General features: G+C 41.5%; 1 protein-coding gene across 3 annotated transcripts in view; it reads left to right on the forward strand.

Moving 5' to 3' along the window:
* Nucleotides 1-12,884, forward strand: part of asic1b (acid-sensing (proton-gated) ion channel 1b) — a gene marked incomplete at both ends in the record, with an annotated part of 285,419 nt that extends 272,535 nt beyond the window's left edge. For all 3 annotated transcript variants that reach the window (XM_080728593.1, XM_080728591.1, XM_080728592.1), the window contains 4 exons: nt 9,168-9,259; nt 10,277-10,356; nt 11,139-11,240; nt 12,789-12,884. In XM_080728593.1, the coding sequence (XP_080584719.1) occupies nt 9,168-9,259; nt 10,277-10,356; nt 11,139-11,240; nt 12,789-12,884 (370 nt within the window). The remainder of the gene's footprint in view (nt 1-9,167; nt 9,260-10,276; nt 10,357-11,138; nt 11,241-12,788) is intronic.
* Nucleotides 12,885-17,983: the final 5,099 nt, after the last annotated feature.

The raw sequence follows: 17,983 nt of genomic DNA on the forward strand, positions 1-17,983 counted from the left end.
TTATAATATCAGATTAATTAGTGAAACGTTCAGTGTGTCTGTGTCAGATATTCTGGAAAGAGCAAAAGTTGTCCAGGAAAAAAATGAAGAGAGGGCGTAATAACAGGCGGAATCCTTTCATCTCTGATTTCCCATGGAGCCACTGAGGACAAGATAACTCGCTCCATATGTCCTCAGGGGAGCTTTTCTTTTAGAGAGTCCTCAAGTTCCCTGAGGATGGCTGAGAATACCCTGTCTGTTTCTGACTGGTCACATATCCGAGCGGTGTCAGACTGTAGAATATTAACCGGAAGAATTTGAGTGTCTGGACTGAGCGATGTTTAGTGGTGTGAAACTGAAGTGTGACAGTGTGCCGAGTTTTTCTGCCGGGAACCACAAAGAGAGACAGTGATGGGGCAGCTGTCTCTATAGCTTACCGCACCCTCCCTCGCCTACACACACACATGCACAAGTGACATGCACAGATACACACATACTTGCTCACACCTCATCAACAAGAAAATCATGCACAAGAAATAAATAAAGGCACTTTCACACAGACGCAAGAAATCACGCACACACGCATGCATGCATATACTGTACATGCAAATGATGGCACACTTATTGATGCAGACTCGCTCATGGACGCGCATTTATCCGCTGCACATACTTGTCTTTATGACAGCAGCTGGTCACACATGTAGTGAAGATTAACCTAAACACCAGCTAATGAGAAAATCTGACAAGTGAGAAAGAATGATTCGCATTACCACTTTACGCATGACTGGCTGGGAAAATAAGGAGAAATGCTCATGAGTGTCAGAAATAATGAAATAAAGCTGCCACCTGTTAAGTCCCTATCACTGTGGCTGGCAAAAACATTGCATTAGTTAATGTAGCCGGTATATGTGTATATTTACCAGTAAGACGCTTAACAGCTCATCCGCACTGCCCGCGAGCAAGCATTCCAACGACGATGTCGTGCGGAAAACTGTCCTCATATGGAGCGTTGGCCATTGTGTTGCGACGTAGCCGGAGCCAAACAAATAAAGAAATAATAATAAAAAGTGTTTGGGGGGGCGGGACATGGCCATTTACCTCTATGGACATCACTGCGAAACCTCGCTCAAATAGAGACTCTGCGAGCGAAAAAAGGGTGGGGTGGACGACGACGCGGCATAGCGCCTTTTTTCGCCCGCGGTCTCATTGAAACAAATGTATTTTAATTAGATTTCATCGTTCGCATCGCTCGCATCACAGGCAGTGCGAATGAGCTGTAAGGGCGAAAAGCGACCTCGCCCTAAAGGGTGAGGTCGTGCAGGACGGAATTCGAACAGGACAGAATGCATTTGCAAGTGTGATTCGAGTTGCGGTTGGTTGTTTAAGTTGGACAAAATGTGGACAAAATATTTTCCAAATATGGATATGACTGACGTCTGACATCATAGATGTCTTATGTTATAGACCACATGAGACTCACACAATATGTCCATATATGGGCATTCCAAGCTATGGGCTTAATATTGCATGTATGGCATACAAGGGACAAGGACGGAATGTGATGTCACAATGTGATGTCACAACAATGTGATGTCATAGGTCAGCTATACACATCTCCATTTATGGGCATACAAGGGACAAGTGACGGAAAGTGATGTCACAATGTGATGTCACAACGATGTGATGTCACAACAGGTTAACAGCTATAGACATTGAGGCGTTACTCACGGACAAGATACAAGATACGGACAAGATGTGACGGTTTTCATAGTTAACTGCGACCTACGGTTGCAATTATGGCTGGCTCCTTATTTTGTTTTGTTTTTCTTCCCTGGGATACTTTATGATTATTCACATGAGGGATTATAGTGTTGCAGTACTATCACAAAGTATCACAAAATGTGCGCACACCACTGTCCACCCAGTACTGGCCCTGCTCTGTTTTGATATATAGGTTACTCAATATGATTATAAAGAACAAAAGGTCCAGTCATATATTTATATATATTATTTATATATTTTATCAAAATAGATAGTGACAGTTATATTCCTCCTTTTATTACCTTAAAACAAAAGAAAAGAGAGACACCAATCACATTACAAACAAGACAAACATCACAAATACGTGTGTGTGTGATGTAATAAAAGAAAACTACAGACCCTAGGACTACTGTAGTTACTGGTACAATTATAGTTCAAGCCAGCCCAGGCAAGTTATTCACAAAATGTAAGAATGGATCCCAGGTTTTGTGCCATCTCCCTGTGGGGCCATTGAGAGCATAGACATAAAAAGTTAGACACCTCCTTCGGCTCTGGGGCGTCCGTCTTCCTTGGTTGATAGGCAACTTTTCCAAGACTGTATGGCTGCAGGCGTGGACGCTTCCGCATGTGTCACAGAAGGGGACGTTCAGTTGAATTGAAGTCCCGGAAAACATGGGCTGCGATTGGCCAGTCGTTTTTTTGTTGTTTGTGTTTTTAGTGGCAGACTGCCCTCGACACTTCTGCATTTCTGCCTATCAAGTTTGACGGCTCGCTCCAATGAACTGCAGCGGCGGACGAGGTATCTAGCTTTTTATATCTGTGATTGAGAGCACTTCCAATTTTCTCCACTTCAACAGTCTGATTATTTTCTTTCTGACTTTAGGCCTAACAATTCACTAAGCATAATACCAGCATAATGGTCAAAGTAGCAGTGTTTTCTTTTTAAATCTACTTAACAGTGAACAGGCTATCCCTATTCTGGCCATGTCATAATTGTTGAGCATTTGCTGAAAATAGCAGATCTACGCATTGTGAGGGTGTCGATCGGCCATTTTCATGTGCAGAGAAAAGAAAGTATAGAGCCATGGGGGGACACTGGTCAACAAAGGATAGGATTTAAGTGTTTAAAGAGTGAAGGTTTGATTTGCCATTCTGCTCCTCACCTCTGCCATGTTCTGCTTCACCTGCTACCTTTTTACACTTCTTTTCAGCCAGTTAATTGGCCATTGCCTCTGTGCTCCTTTTCGTTTTCGTGTTCTTGTTCTCTCTGCACCGTGGCTTTACTTTTTGGAGCCCCTGAGCTTTGGTGGGGCAGTTTGACTTAGCTAGCCAGGCTGCAGTTCACTTTACATCAGCACACTGTGTGTGTGTGTGTGTGTGTGTGTGTGTGTGTGTGTGTGTGTGTGTGTGTGTGTGTGTGTGTGTGTGTGTGTGTGTGTGTGTGTGTGTGTGTGTGTGTGTGTGTGTGTGTAACTTTATCACGCCGGAGCCCGGGAACCAAAATGTGCACCTACAACATGATTCTCCTAGTTTAAAATGTCCTTAGTTTGGTATAATCGTTTAGTTTAGTTTGGTATAATAATCAGTTGGTATATCCATCTTTTATTGTAACTTGTGGCACGACTAGTGAAACTAAACTACCCAGTAAACACTAGCCGTCATTTAGCCCAATGGTTATGGTTTAGCCCTCATTTGAACCGTCTATCGTCAGTCTGTCTATAGACCGATTGTAGCTGATTACATTTAATCCATTATTCCATACTTGTTGATTAAAAAAACAGCTTTAATATCCACACCTGGTTTTCAAATATTGGACTAAAGTAATTTTAAGAGCCAATTTCACTATATAGTCTAGTTGAGTTGTAGCCGTCATCTGAACGCTTCCATTTAACGATATATTACCGTTTAGGACAAACGTGTGTTAGACCATCTTTTTTTTAAATACATTTTTATCAAGTTGTTCATTATCGGATGCTAACAGTATCTCCCGGTTCTACCTTAATAGTTGATTGCATCCACTGAGCAGTTTCTGGCCATTGCACATCTTATAGCCGTCTAAAATACGTGCTGGTCAATACCTTTGAAAAATTCTAAAAGTGTAATAAATAATTGCATAATCCCGTGGTACGCTGCTCATGACAGCATACTATTACTTCTCTGAGTTACATAATTCATTCTGACACCAACAGCCACAAACACACAAGACTGCATGTCTCCCACCCCCACCATACGATAATGATTAAATAAAATCGTTTTATAGCTATGCATCAATATAAAGTAGTTTGTGTTGTCAAACAAATGCACCGACCTCAAACGAACAGCGGGAGGCGATATGTCAACTATTAATAGCTGCTGGAATACACACAAGTAACAAGCTGTGCCGTGGTCTAGCGGTAGCGCACAGGTTTCATTAACAGAAGGTCCGGAGTTCGAACCCCGGCGACTCCCAGTGTCAAATAATAACAGTGTAAGAAATCATTACAAATACGATCAGCTGCGGTGGTTCGAGTAGCATACGGCGCTCAGAACCAAGGAATAGTGATTTTAAACCCTGCTGGCTGCCATCATTTTCACTACATTTTCACTACTTTCGGCGGCCGCTAGGGGCCGCTAAAGGCGTTTAAATGACGGTGATGTATAGCCGTTGAAAAAACTTTAAAATTTAAACTCGTCACAGATCTAGCTAGACGTCCGGTTACGGCGAAGACGTCATTTGAACGCGATTTAACACCCAAATTGCTTAGTGGGTAATCATTTGGTGTTCTATTTGTCTGTCATTCAATGTTATATGAGATACTTTAATGGTTTCCTGTGGAAATAAGCTTAGTCTTTTCATGGATCTCCTTTTAGTAGACCTTGTACCAGTGAACTGTACCGTCATGAAACTGTACCTTTTCCTATGCAAACTTCTAATAAAGTCTTCAATCAATCAATCAATCAATCAGAACCCCACCACCAGAACCCAATTAGTTTTATTACACGGCTCAGTTTTATAATGAATACCAGGCAATCATCTGTATGGTGAAGCAAGGTTCGGCTGCAGTTCACTTTACATTAGCACAGTGTGTGTGTGTGTGTGTGTGTGTGTGTGTGTGTGTGTGTGTGTGTGTGTGTGTGTGTGTGTGTGTGTGTGTGTGTGTGTGTGTGTGTGTGTGTGTGTGTGTGTGTGTGCGCGGGCGCGCGTGTTCTGCACATTTGACTGGCCAAGTGTTTCCACCGCACCATTTTCACAATAACAGCACGGGGGAAGTCAGCTGTTGAATTTAATAAGAACTTCTTCATGTTTGAATAGTTTGACCAGGGCAGGCAGAGAATGCTCACCTGTCACGCTTACAGAGCTGTTTCACATCATTTGAGACGGACATTACAGTAGAAGTCATTCCCACTAAATGGTTTACAATGAGTGCAGAAGTGCAGTGCACTTATGGGGGTCAGTGGACGATAACCAGTGTACAGTTTCTCTTTACTTTACTTACTAAGTAGAAGTAGCAGTAGAAGTAGCAAAAATATAGAAATACCTGTTACAAGTAAAAGTGTAAATACGTGCTATTTGCATCAGAATAACCTTAAATTACCAAAAGTAAAATTGTGCAGTATGTCCAATTTCACAAGTTTTCAAAATGTATAAAAATCTTTTCATAATAGCAGATCTTGTACTTCTAGATAGGCTATTTTCAAATAATCTAAGTACATATGGCTGAATTGGTTACTGTATGTTTTGTATTAATACTTTTAATCTACAAAGTAACTAGTAACTAAATAATTGTAATGGAGTAAAAGTAGAATATTTGCTTCTGAGATGTAGTGCAGTAGAAAGGGATGCCCCGATCAGGTTTTTTTTGCTCCCGATCCGATACCGATCAAATATTATTGCTTCCGATTCGATCCCGATCTTTCCCGATCCGATCTTTTGGCAAGGCATTAAGAAGAAAAAAAAATTCTATTCATTCTATCACTTGGTTCTCAACCTTTTCAGGCCGTGACCCCCAAAATAATCATATTTTAACTGGGGACCCCCGACCCTGAAGAGTTGAGGAAGTATATTTTGTATAACACGGTTCTATTGTGAAAATAGCAGATCTACATGCTCACAACGCCTCGCAACGCGAGGAGTTGTGAGCATGTAGATCGGCTATTTTCACAATTTCTGGCTTTAATATTTGACAATTTGGCCAATGTTTAATTTGTCATTTTAGAGGTATTAAAAAGTCCTTAATTTTTCACTTTCGAAATGTGCAGATACCCTCTATACACTTAAACTTTATGTTGATTTGTTTACTGTTGAGAGAGAAAACAATGTTGCACATTAAGTTAATCATCTGGGGACCCCCCCAAAATAATTTGAGGACCCCCCTGGGGGTCCCGACCCACAGGTTGAGAACCACTAAGCTAGTTGACAGTGCAGAGAGACATAATTGCCTTCCTTTGATCCATTAGCAAGGGGCCAATTACTACTTATTGGCATCAGCTGCCAGCTGTACACAGAGTCTGACACAATCACCTTCCCTCTGCAGTGCTCTGTCTGTCTCATTTCTCCAAAAGCCCTTGAATATGATTGAAAATGATTAAGGATTACTGTGATTATGGTAAGCTTACATTTCATATCGCATTCACCTTACCTGTAACTTTCAGTACTCCCAGAAAATATTTTTTTGAAAAAAAAAAAAAAAAAAAAAAAAAAAAATCCGATTTTTTTTTCCCCGATCTCCGATCTTATAAAAACGGCCATATCGGCGGCCGATCCGATCACGTGATCGGGATCGGGCAACACTAGAAGTAATAGTATAGAAAATTGGAAATACACCAGTAAAGTAAAAATACCAAAATATGTTACTTAAGTACAGTACTTGAGTACTTGTTACTTTCCACCCGTGACATGAACTCATAATGAACACATTCTGTAATTCCTTGTTCAAAAGCTTTGCTTGCTTGTGAAGTAATACAGACGTTATTAAGTTTGTCTTGCAGAAAGCAGTGTTATATGGATTTTTTCGGAGGCTGTTTCCTTTATGTTTTGTTTTATTTTCTGAGGAATCTGCAGCTACAGCAATTCTACTCTCTGACTAATTCTTTTGCTGATTTATTTTATGCTTTAGCTATTGAAAAATAGCAGATATACAAGCTCACAACGCGGCACAGAGTGCCGCACTGGGAGCTTTTAGATCTGGTTTTTATTTTTTTATTTGTGAAGATTTGTGCAAATCCTTCTTCTAAATCAGTGGTTCTCACACCTTTTCATGTCAAGGACCCCCAAAATTACATGTATTTGGCCGCAGACCCCCATCTCAAAATATGTTGTTCCAGGGACCCCCCAGAAGCAAAATATTTACAATTACAAATATTCAAAGATTTGGTATTTATTCCAAGATGTTTTTAATATCCCCTGGGCTCTGACTACAATCCTATGTATGCCCTTGCACTAAGGTGATGGATGTATTTTTCTGGGTCTAAAGTATTATCATGGCTTGTAGTTGTAGCATCCTGCTGCAGTATAAAGTGAGGCCTGATTTATTCTTAGTTGTGTGCCAGTGTCTCACATTGAACATAGACAAAACCAAACTGAAGTTAAACCCCAATTCTGTCCAACCCCTCATCATCAATAACAATACTGTGGAGGAGATCCAGGAATTCACCTATCTGGCTAGTAAGTTAACAACATGCAGAGATTCAGGTGAAATGTTCAGAGTAGGATCTCTAAAGCAGAGGTCTTCAACAGGGTGTCCAGGACCCAGAGAGGGTCCTCAGAGTTACTGCAGGGGGTCCTCCAAATCTTTGTGTGATGGAAACTTTTTTCCTCCTTTTTTATATTAACCACTTGATCTACAAGCTCACAACTGTGAGCTTGTAGATCGGCTATTTTCGGTAAAGAGGTTTAGTCTAGAGGGGGAAAAGAGCAGACTAGTAGAGAGTGAAAAGTCAAATGTATTAAGTATTGACTGTTCAAGTGGTTAAATATCTGAAAACACAAATTGACATGAATCCAAAATACACTGATGATTGTGCTGTCGAACAATGAAACTATATGGAAACTATGAAAAAGGCTGTGGGGTCCCTGCTTCATCTCTCTCTCAACTAAGGGGTCCTTGGCCTGAAACCATTGAAGACCCCTGCTCTAAGGCAAGGGGAGCTTTTGCCATATTGAAGACCATAATGGAGATCATCAAACATCAGCACAAGCTGAGGATTTTCAAGACAAGATCTTAGGTCAGAATACATAGGATATTTTGGACAACGACAGAGACTGTCAAATGTCATCAAGCTCAGAAGGTGGATGTGGAATGGTCATGTGTGCATATTGGACCCAAGTGCCATCCCAAAGGTAGCCATGAGATGGACACCACGGGAAAGAGAAAAAGAGGTAGACCCATGGAGAAGATCTGTGAGAAGGAAATGAAATAACTTGGATGGACCTGGGCAGGCAGTAGACAGACAGCATTGGTGTTCATTGGTGAAGACCTTATGTGCTACCCAGCATGAAGAGGATTAAATAAGTAAGTCTCACATCGAATATAGCAGATCTACAAGCTCACAAGGTGTCACACGGCGATTTCGGTGAGGGACATAATGTGCAACCCTGTATAAATCAGGCACAAGTCACCACTGACCGGCGATCATGAAGTTCGGGATTGTTCTCAGCAGGCCAATTCGTTATTTTAGTTTGTTTTTGGCAGAATTGTAGCAACAATAAATTAAATGGGCTTATACTGTATATCATATATCTCTCTGACACAGATTGTGAAGTCTGGCTAAGCACAATCACAAAGAGTTACGAGTATAACAGACTCAAAGTTTCATGTGCAGTTTCATGTTGGTTGCTAGTTATCTACCGAAATCTGTGACTTGGGTGGTTGCAGTTTTGCAATTACATAAGGAGGAAAGGCTGCTTGTATCTGGGGTGAACCGGATGGTTTTAAGTTGACACATACTGGATCAGATTCATCTTGAAGATTTAAACAGCAGGCTCAGTAGATCACTAATATTGGTGTAATACTGGTACTTGCTGTCTAGCGGATATTGCTTTGTTGACAGATGAAAGTCAAACTTTCCCCTTTGATAAGCAGTTCTTGCATTCTCCGACTACATTGGATATTCAGAAATATATTTTGCCTTGCCCCAGGGCCTCTAAAATACTGTATAATCCTCAGTTCTCTTCACCGAAGTCACATTTTGTGGAAATAACAAAATAAACCCCTGTCATATCCTCCCTTTTGATTCTAAATGACTTTGACGCAACAAGAGGAAATTTCCTGGTGGCAGCAGGTTGTTTTGACGTGAGACATCTGCTCTGTCATCTGCCGATTACAAGAAGTGGAAAACCTGCCAACAGGCTTTTCAGCCTAAGGCCACCTGACACAATGTGAAAGTAAACATGAAAGAAACAGAGAGAGAATGTAATATTTGTGCGCTTTTTGACCTCTGTTTCGCAGTGATAACATTCTGGTGTTGGACATCTTCTTTGAAGCCCTGAACTACGAGACCATTGAGCAGAAGAAAGCGTACGAGCTGGCGGGCCTTCTTGGTAAGGAAACGGCTGTCAAGTGTACTTAAGAATAGATAATGTGCAAATATGCAATTTTTATAGATGCTTTTTATCCAGTGTGACAGTGGTGCAGCTATTGCTGCTTATGTAATTGGCAGCCATGTCTCAGTGGAGGCATATAGAGTTGATGTATTAATCTGTCTTTTGCCTTTCAACGCATGTTTCTTTCATTTCATACCTTTCTGGCCGCTGAATATGGGCATATGAAACAGAATATAGCTATATTTATTATGCAGCCATTCTTTAATATATCGTTGCTGTCGGGCAGGAACAATATTTCAACTTTTTAATGTTTTTTTCCGTGAATTAATGCCCTACTTCATCATACTTCATGAAATAATAATCAAAAGGGTACGGTTTCGAACGTCCAGCGATGATATAGCGATCATATATTAGACGTATATGGTTGCAGTCGGGTGGAAACCTTGTATGTCTAAAACTGTTACTTTTCAGGAGATTGAAAAAAATAACCTGTGTTCCAAATGTATCCAATGTTAGTTATTATTTAGTCACAAGCTCTTGTTAAAACTTTTAATTGGTTAAATATTTATAAAACCCTTCAACCTGCCATCCCTATTTTGGGCCATGTCTTCATAGGCGAAACCATTCACAAATTTGTGACAATAGCCGATCTACAAGCTCACAAAGCGTCATGATGCATTGTGGATCTGCTTTTTTAAAATTATTATACTGATGCACTACAGTCATTCGATGACATCTATGGGGAAAAAACATATAAAGATGGAAAATGGAGATACAAGGTTACTGCCCACCTGTGTGTGTGTGTGTGTGTGTGTGTGTGTGTGTGTGTGTGTGTGTGTGTGTGTGTGTGTGTGTGTGTGTGTGTGTGTGTGTGTGTGTGTGTGTGTGTGTGTGTGTGTGTGTGTGTGTGTGTGTGTGTGTGTGTGTGTGTGTGTGTGCGCGCGCGCGTGCGTGCGTGCGTGTGTGTATTATATATTATAAAATTCTCAATCTGTTATTGACTTGTCTTTCCAGGTGACATTGGGGGTCAGATGGGACTGTTCATTGGAGCCAGTCTCCTCACCATTCTCGAGCTCTTTGATTATCTGTATGAGGTAAAATCTCTCCCACACATTCTCCTCGCCTTGTGTAAAGAGCATTGTCATTCTGTAAAAGCACATAATGTAACACACTACGAGACACTTTTTACACAGAGACACTATCTATGAATCTATGAAAAGGTTGTGGGGGTCCCTGCTTCATCTCTCTCTCAACTAAGGGGCGCTTGGCCTGAAAACGTTGAAGACCCCTGGTCTACCGATTGACTGGCTCTCTGCTACGCTTCTACAGTACAGTAATATACTGTACTTTACACTCACCTACATTATGTGCTCCTATTTCATGCAAGGTTACTAAACAATCTCAAGACACTCCGTCTATAAAAGGACACCTTTTAACAAGCGTGACGAACACTGGCTCCCAGGGAGGCTGCAGTGCCTGTCTCTGTAGGACACCAACGTCACATTCGCACCGCTGAATACATTAACATTTTGAATGTATTATACTTCAGATTAGCCAGGAAATGTCCGTCCATTCTAATTAGAATAACTCCCCTCTGTTGGATTCATTCTTTTAAACTCAGTTGCTTCTGGAGATTTTCCATGAAATGGGAAAATGTTTGATTCAAGATTAAGTGCTCTGTGATTGTAACACAAGTGCTTTGTGTGCGCTTGTGTTCTCCTCCGCGTCCGTGTATCTAATAATGAGTTCCCCCACATTCTCTCTCTGTGGTGGAGTATATATATGCTGGATGCATTCCAGGAAAGCAGAAGAAGATTGTTCAGCGATTAACAGAAGCCCAAGAGCTCAGGGGAGTGTTTTGCGTGTTTGTTTGCAGGTGATCAAGTACAAGCTGTGTCGATGTGCGAAGAAGAAACATAAACGCAGCAACAACAACGACCGGGGACCAGTGTTGAGCCTGGACGACGTGAAGCGCCATGTGAGTAGGATGCTTACTGCCAAGTCACTGCATTTATCTGACAATCCCACTGTCTCTCTTCGTCCTCACCAGTCTGGTCTGCATTTATCTGACAACCCCACAGCAGTGGTGGAAAAAGTACTGACATGTTTTACTTGAGTAAAAGTATCCATACTGCAATGTAGAAATACTCTGTTACAAGTAAAAGTCCAGAATTTAAAATGTACGGAAGTATTGGCATCGAAAAGTACTTAAAGTACCAAAAGTAAAAGTACAAAATGTTTGAAAATAGCAGATCTACAAGCTCACAACGTGTCCCGATGCGACATGTTGTAAGCTTGTAGATCGGCTATTTTCAAATAGCCAAGGTATAAAATAGGGCTAAAGTGGTTTATGTATGTTTTATAATATTATAATTTATATCTGCAGAGTAACTTGTAACTAAAGGTTTCTGTTAGAGTGATAAAGTCCAGAGTCAAGCGAAGAAAGGCAAGCGAAGAAAGTTACTTGTGAGGCATGAAGGGACTGAAAAGAATGTGAAGAGGGGGAGAGAGGGTGAAAATTGAGAGAGGGGTAGAAGTGCGACGTTGGTGTGTGAAGCAGGTTAAATGGAATCACAGATGGTGGAAAGGAAAGGGCCGGCAGGCAGGGAGGGACACAATTAGGGCTTTGGTTGGTGCGACAGTTCACTGATTTCCCGGTATAAATGAAGCCAGTTCACTTTAATGGATAATTCAGGATGTGGGCATAGGACCGGACAGAATCCCCAGTCTGTTCTGCGTCGCTCTGCCATCCTGAGTGACTTGTGGTAATCTGCCTTTAACTCCCCTTTAAAGGAAAAAGAAGAAAAACAACGGAGTACCTAGCTACGCTATATTTCCTATAGGAGCTTATTGTCCAGCAACCCATCCCATCCTCCCAAATGGCTCTTTCTAACATGCTTTCCCTGTCAGCAATTCTACGGCTTTTTATGTTTTCTCATATCCAAACACATAATATTGCTGTGTTGTGTTATCTTGGGTGAGATAAATCCCTCTCAGCTCATTTGTCTTGCCATCCCTTTCGTTATTACTAAAGCGTTTCTTTTTTTTGTGGTTACGGCTCAGAACGGTACAACATGTAACTGTTTGTCTCCCTTTTATTTTCCTCGTTTTTTGTTTTCCTATGGCGCTTCATGCCTCTCTTTTGTTCCTTTAAAACTGCTCTGAAAAACAACTATACAGGCGGCTGCCCCTGACCCTTCTTTGTAAATACCTTTTATTTTGTATTGTCGCTTTTGTTTACACATTTTTTTCTGATAATATCTATTATACTGTGTTCTATCTGTCTGTCATTCAATGTTATATGAGTTAAAGAGAAGGATCTCCTTGGAAATAAGCCACAAGACTTACCTGAGTCTCCTTTTAGTTGACCTTGTACCAGTGAACTGTACTGTCAGGAAACTGTACCTTTCCCTATGCAAACTTCTAATAAATACTTCAATCAATCAATCAATCTCTCTCTATCAGCATTGCTTCCTCTCTGTACTGTGTATCACTTTGTCAACCTCTCTGTCTTTGTCTCTCACAGACTCCTTGTGAGAACCTGCGCACCCCGACCACGTATGCTGCCAACATGCTACCTCACCATCCAGGCCAAGGGAACTTTGAGGACTTCACGTGCTGAGCAGAGTCCTCCAGGGTGAAGGGTCAAAGTGTGTGTTTTGCAACCAAAGCCAACCATTCAAGAAGACTATCTGACTAAGGAGAAGAGAATGCGATCAAATGCTATAGTGGAACAAACTGAAGACGAAGACAAAAGACTAGTCATGGGGGTGGTGGTGGGTGGGGGGCACCAAGAACTTTTATCCCGAGGCCCAGAAGAGAATATATTCCAAATATAAATATCTTGTAAAATTTTCCAGAACATTCTAAGAATATGTCACAGAACATAGTAGAACATGTATTTCTGTGTTTTGGAATACTGCCGCAAAAGGATGCTCTTGGAGAAGCCTTGCCAACATGGACCATGTCTATTCAAAAGACAGAAATGGACAATTATATAGACAACAGCTGAAAAAGAGTCCCTCCCATGCCTTTCCACGCCGCTACAACATGCGGCTCTCAGCTCTGTCCTGGACATCTAGAGAATCATAGTGCTTACTCCATTGTACATGTAGCGCGACATCTGTAAATGCTGCAGCGACCCATAAGACAACAGCCGGACTCTGTGTAGTTTATCTGAGAATGTACGTAATCTTCTTCAAGGGTTCAAATCAGCAAACTATAGGATGGGTGTGGAAGCCTCGGGGGTGATGACTGGCGGTGGTCGTATCCTACGGGTCATGGTGGTGATGGTAGAGATACGTGATCCACCGTTTAATAGTCAAAATGTACGGTGAACATTTCAGGCCACATCCTGTAAATGCATGCTTGTATTTGTCCATTGCATGTACAGTACGTCATTTCGTTTATATAAGTTTATATATATATATATAACTATCTATATATATATAATGCCAAGTTTGCCTCTGATATACAGGAAGATGAAGATATCTCCATATGTGTGTGTGTGTGTGTGTGTGTGTGTGTGTGTGTGTGTGTGTGTGTGTGTGTGTGTGTGTGTGTGTGTGTGTGTGTGTGTGTGTGTGTGTGTGTGTGTGTGTGTGTGTGTGTGTGTGTGTGTGTGTGTGTGTGTGTGTACAATGTACCGTATATACTAGTAAGACGCCTCAGGGCGACAAGCGACCTTGCCCTAAATGGTGAGGTCTCGCCTGATGTACCGTATTTCGGACGCAGTTACCCATATACCCCTGGTACCCATATGGAGATCCATGTATATGGAGATAGGCTTTGAGGGCTTAATACTGATGACATCAGGGAACTCCATATATGGGCATAAAAGGGATTCTGTTAGTGTGACATCACAGTGAAGCCAGAGCGTGATGTCAGAGCGGCAAACCCATTGAACGTAAAAAAGTGTACACATCCAGAAGGACGGAGTCAGCATGTGCCGTTTCACATCCTAAACTGCGTCCGAAAAACATGTAAACAAATATTGGCAAATATCCATGCGCACATGTGCACACATGCATGCACTTGCGCGCGCACACACACCACACACGCACACACACGCACGCGCACGCACACACACACGCACGCACGCACGCACACACACACACACACACACACACACACACACACACATACACACACACACACACACACACACACACACACACACACACACACACACACACACACACACACACAGAGAGAGGTAGAGGTATGCGTATTTGTTTACAGTTAGATTTGTTGAGCTGAACCTCATTTCTATGTGCCCTTAATGAGTGGCAGAATGTGTGCAGACTGGAGAATGCGTGCGTGTGCTTCCCCTCCAACTTTGTTTACTCTTATCTTTACTGTGAGGTGAAGTGAGATCTCCCAGCTCAGCTGATTGCTCTAATCTTGGGTTTTTGTGGGGCTGTTAACATTTTCTGTATCTGTGTGTTCTAGTCGCAAACGTCTTATCAAAGCACAATACAGCCAATATGTAGAGGTGACGTAAAAGAAAATGTATTCTTATTGATATATTGTCATATTATCAATGTCATAATTATCGTGTTGATCTGACTCTTTCAGGTTGGTTTTCTTTTCATACAAAGAACATATAATCAATTTTGCCTGATAATCCAGTCTTCATCTCCCAGGTAATACACTGTTCTATTTAGCTAACAAAACATGAATAAAATGTAAATATCATTTTTGGAAAATTGCTATTTCATGTCACTTTTGTTCTTGAATTTCGTCTTTGTGCCCATCAACGTTTTTTATTTGTCACTTCTACTCACAAGGTGCCAGAAGCATTTCTCATTTATCACAGTGCAAAGCTTCATTTGTGTGGTTGCTCCTGCAGGGCAACCAGACTATAGTAATTGTCCGACTTTATTTCATTTTCCATCTTCCATTGTCTCCTAAGTAAACTTTTGTTTTGCCGCGCTACTCCTCCCACAGTTTTGGTGGGCCAAACTGTATGTCAAATCGACCGGCTTCATCGGGACACGCATGCGTGCTATTTTGCTAAGAGATACGTTATGATAGTTTAATTTATATACATTTATATTCCTGAATATATTTTCTCCATTGACAAATTCAACTTTTCCCAAATATGGAGATGGCTGACATCATAGATTTCTGACATCATAGACCACACACATGAGACTTACACAGTATGTCCATATATGGGCTTTCCAAGATATGGGCTTAAATATTGATGACATCAGGGATCTCCATATATGGGCATAAAAGGGACAATGACAGACACCGAGATCTCCATATATGGCCATTAATTTATTAGTGAATACATTTTCCCCATTGACTTGAATGGGGAAAATTCAAATGGTAAGACGAAATTAAATTGCGAAATTCACGTCACGGCAACCACACTTGCAATTTGCCTCTTTCTAGTTTTAGTTAGTTAGTACTGCAAGCTGCAGTTCATCTGAGGCACATGTTTTCAAAGTGGGGGACAAGTTGGGCAATTGGAAAGGAGAGGATAATTTACAAAATAATCCAATAAAATTCCATTTCAGTTCAAATTCAATTCATGACGCTGTTGTGCCAGTTTAACCATTTCAAATCTGGTGAAGGGTTGTCCTGATTTTGGGCATGTCATTATTGTTAAACAAATATACTTATCTTCTTTATAAATAAATAAGAAAATAAGCAAGTAAATTAATAAATATGTATTTATTTATCTTTTGTATAAATTAAATCAGCATTTGCAATGGGGTTGGATCTTGTAATAAACGTGATGTTGCTTATCGACTTCAAACATTCATTGGAGCGGCAATTCAACAGCTGCAAGCCACAACATTGGTATTTTGGAATACCAAACTGCTGAAATGTAATTAGAGTTTCAGCTGCTGTGACAACAGAATGGATGGGAAATATCCTGCACAGCAACCAATACAAGCTTTATCATGATCGTCAGCCTGCCATCCAGCCAGCAGCCTAATGCCTTTCACCATTCTACTGTAGGCTACACTGGCTGCTGCCAACTCAGAGAGAGAGAGAGAGAGAGACAGAGAGAGAGAGACAGAGAGAGAGAGACAGAGAGAGAGACAGACACAGAGAGAGAGAGAGAGAGAGAGAGAGAGCGAGAGAGAGAGAGAGAGAGAGGAGAGAGAGAGAGAGAGAGAGAGAGAGAGAGAGAGAGAGAGAGAGAGAATTTTTTCAGTAATCCTTCGAACATATTTGGGCTCAATTACATCACTACAACGTTGTCTGCCCCAAAACCATGTCTGTTGATTGTTGCTCTTAGCCGTATTAAGATGCATGTTGGCCTAATCCTGACTGACGTGATTTCGGTTATTCGAGGATTATGACGTTCTTTGCCTCTTACTCCTTTTACCTCTCCTTATGTTTCACTCAAAACTTTACTTTTAGTGGGAAATGAAAACGTCAAATGACTTTCATCAAGCGCAAGCAGCCCTTCATTGCTCATTATTCAGGAGGGGAAACCTCTGCTCTGTCACCGTCCATTAATGTACTGCATTAGGCTGTGAGGAGTCACGACAGAATCTTTTTTTCCAGGTTTGAATTCCCAGAACATGATTTTGTCCCTGATGATTTTATTATTTCCTGACCTGCCAGGAAGATAAATTAATCAAGGATAAGAGATGCTGCAGTTCATTTCCTGCTGCCATTTGTGTCTTTGTTCGAGTGGCTGTCTGCTACTCAGAAGATTGGACAAGGGTCAAAGACGGTGCTACGCAAGAGAGCAGCTTGCCAACAACAGATATTCAGAAGAGACGCCTGCTGCATTCTGATGAGGCTTAGGCTTTTGGGGTCACAGCAAGTGTATATGTGTGTGCGTGTGCGTGTGTGCGTGTGCGTGTGTGTGTGTGTGTGTGTGTGTGTGTGTGTGTGTGTGTGTGTGTGTGTGTGTGTGTGTGTGTGTGTGTGTGTGTGTGTGTGTGTGTGTGTGTGTGTGTGTCTGTGTGTCTGTGTGCGTGCGTGCCTGCGTGCTTGTGTGTTCAAAAGGGGTTGGGGGGTCAGCCCCTTGCCAAAATGAAACCCCCAGTCAAAATGAAAAAGGTTACCCTCCAAATAAAAGGGGTCTGGATCAATAAAGCTTTTCCATGGTCCTGCAGGTTTTATATGCCAAACATCACACATATTGCCAGTAGATCCAGAGTACCCGGCTGGCAGCGGTCTGGAGGTGGGTGCTTTCCAGGGGTGTCGCACCAATTGTTGGGCCCTGGGTACAAAGATTCACTGCGGGGCCCCCCATGAATGTACTTCATAGGGGAGGGGGTACCCATTTAGACTGGGAACGCATTTATTACGCATTATTTTGTGCTTTAACTATTGTAAAATAGCAGATTATACAAGCTTGTAGATCTGCTCTTTTTGAAAAATCTTCAAAAGTCAAATCCTTCTTTTTGAAAAACCTATGTTTCTATGTCAGTGGTGCTTTTTCATGTGAAGGACCCCCAAAATAATATGTATTTGGCCACGGACCCCCCCATCTCAAAATATTTAGTTCCAGGGACCCTCCAGAAGCAAAATTTGATTTACACATGTTCGCTTAAAAAATACATATTTATTCAAAGATTTGCACACATTTTCACGACTTTTCAAAAATAGCAGATCTACAAGCTCGCAGCGCTGTGAGCTTGTATATCTGCTATTTTTCAATAGCTAAAGTATAAAATAATTAAGGCCCCTCCACCTTTGGGCCTTAGTAACTCAGTTCCACTCCCCCCCCCCCCCCCCCCCCCT

The sequence above is a fragment of the Nannobrachium achirus genome (genome assembly GCF_963921795.1).
Source record: "Nannobrachium achirus genome assembly, chromosome: 6".
Taxonomy (NCBI): Eukaryota; Metazoa; Chordata; class Actinopteri; order Myctophiformes; family Myctophidae; genus Nannobrachium; species Nannobrachium achirus.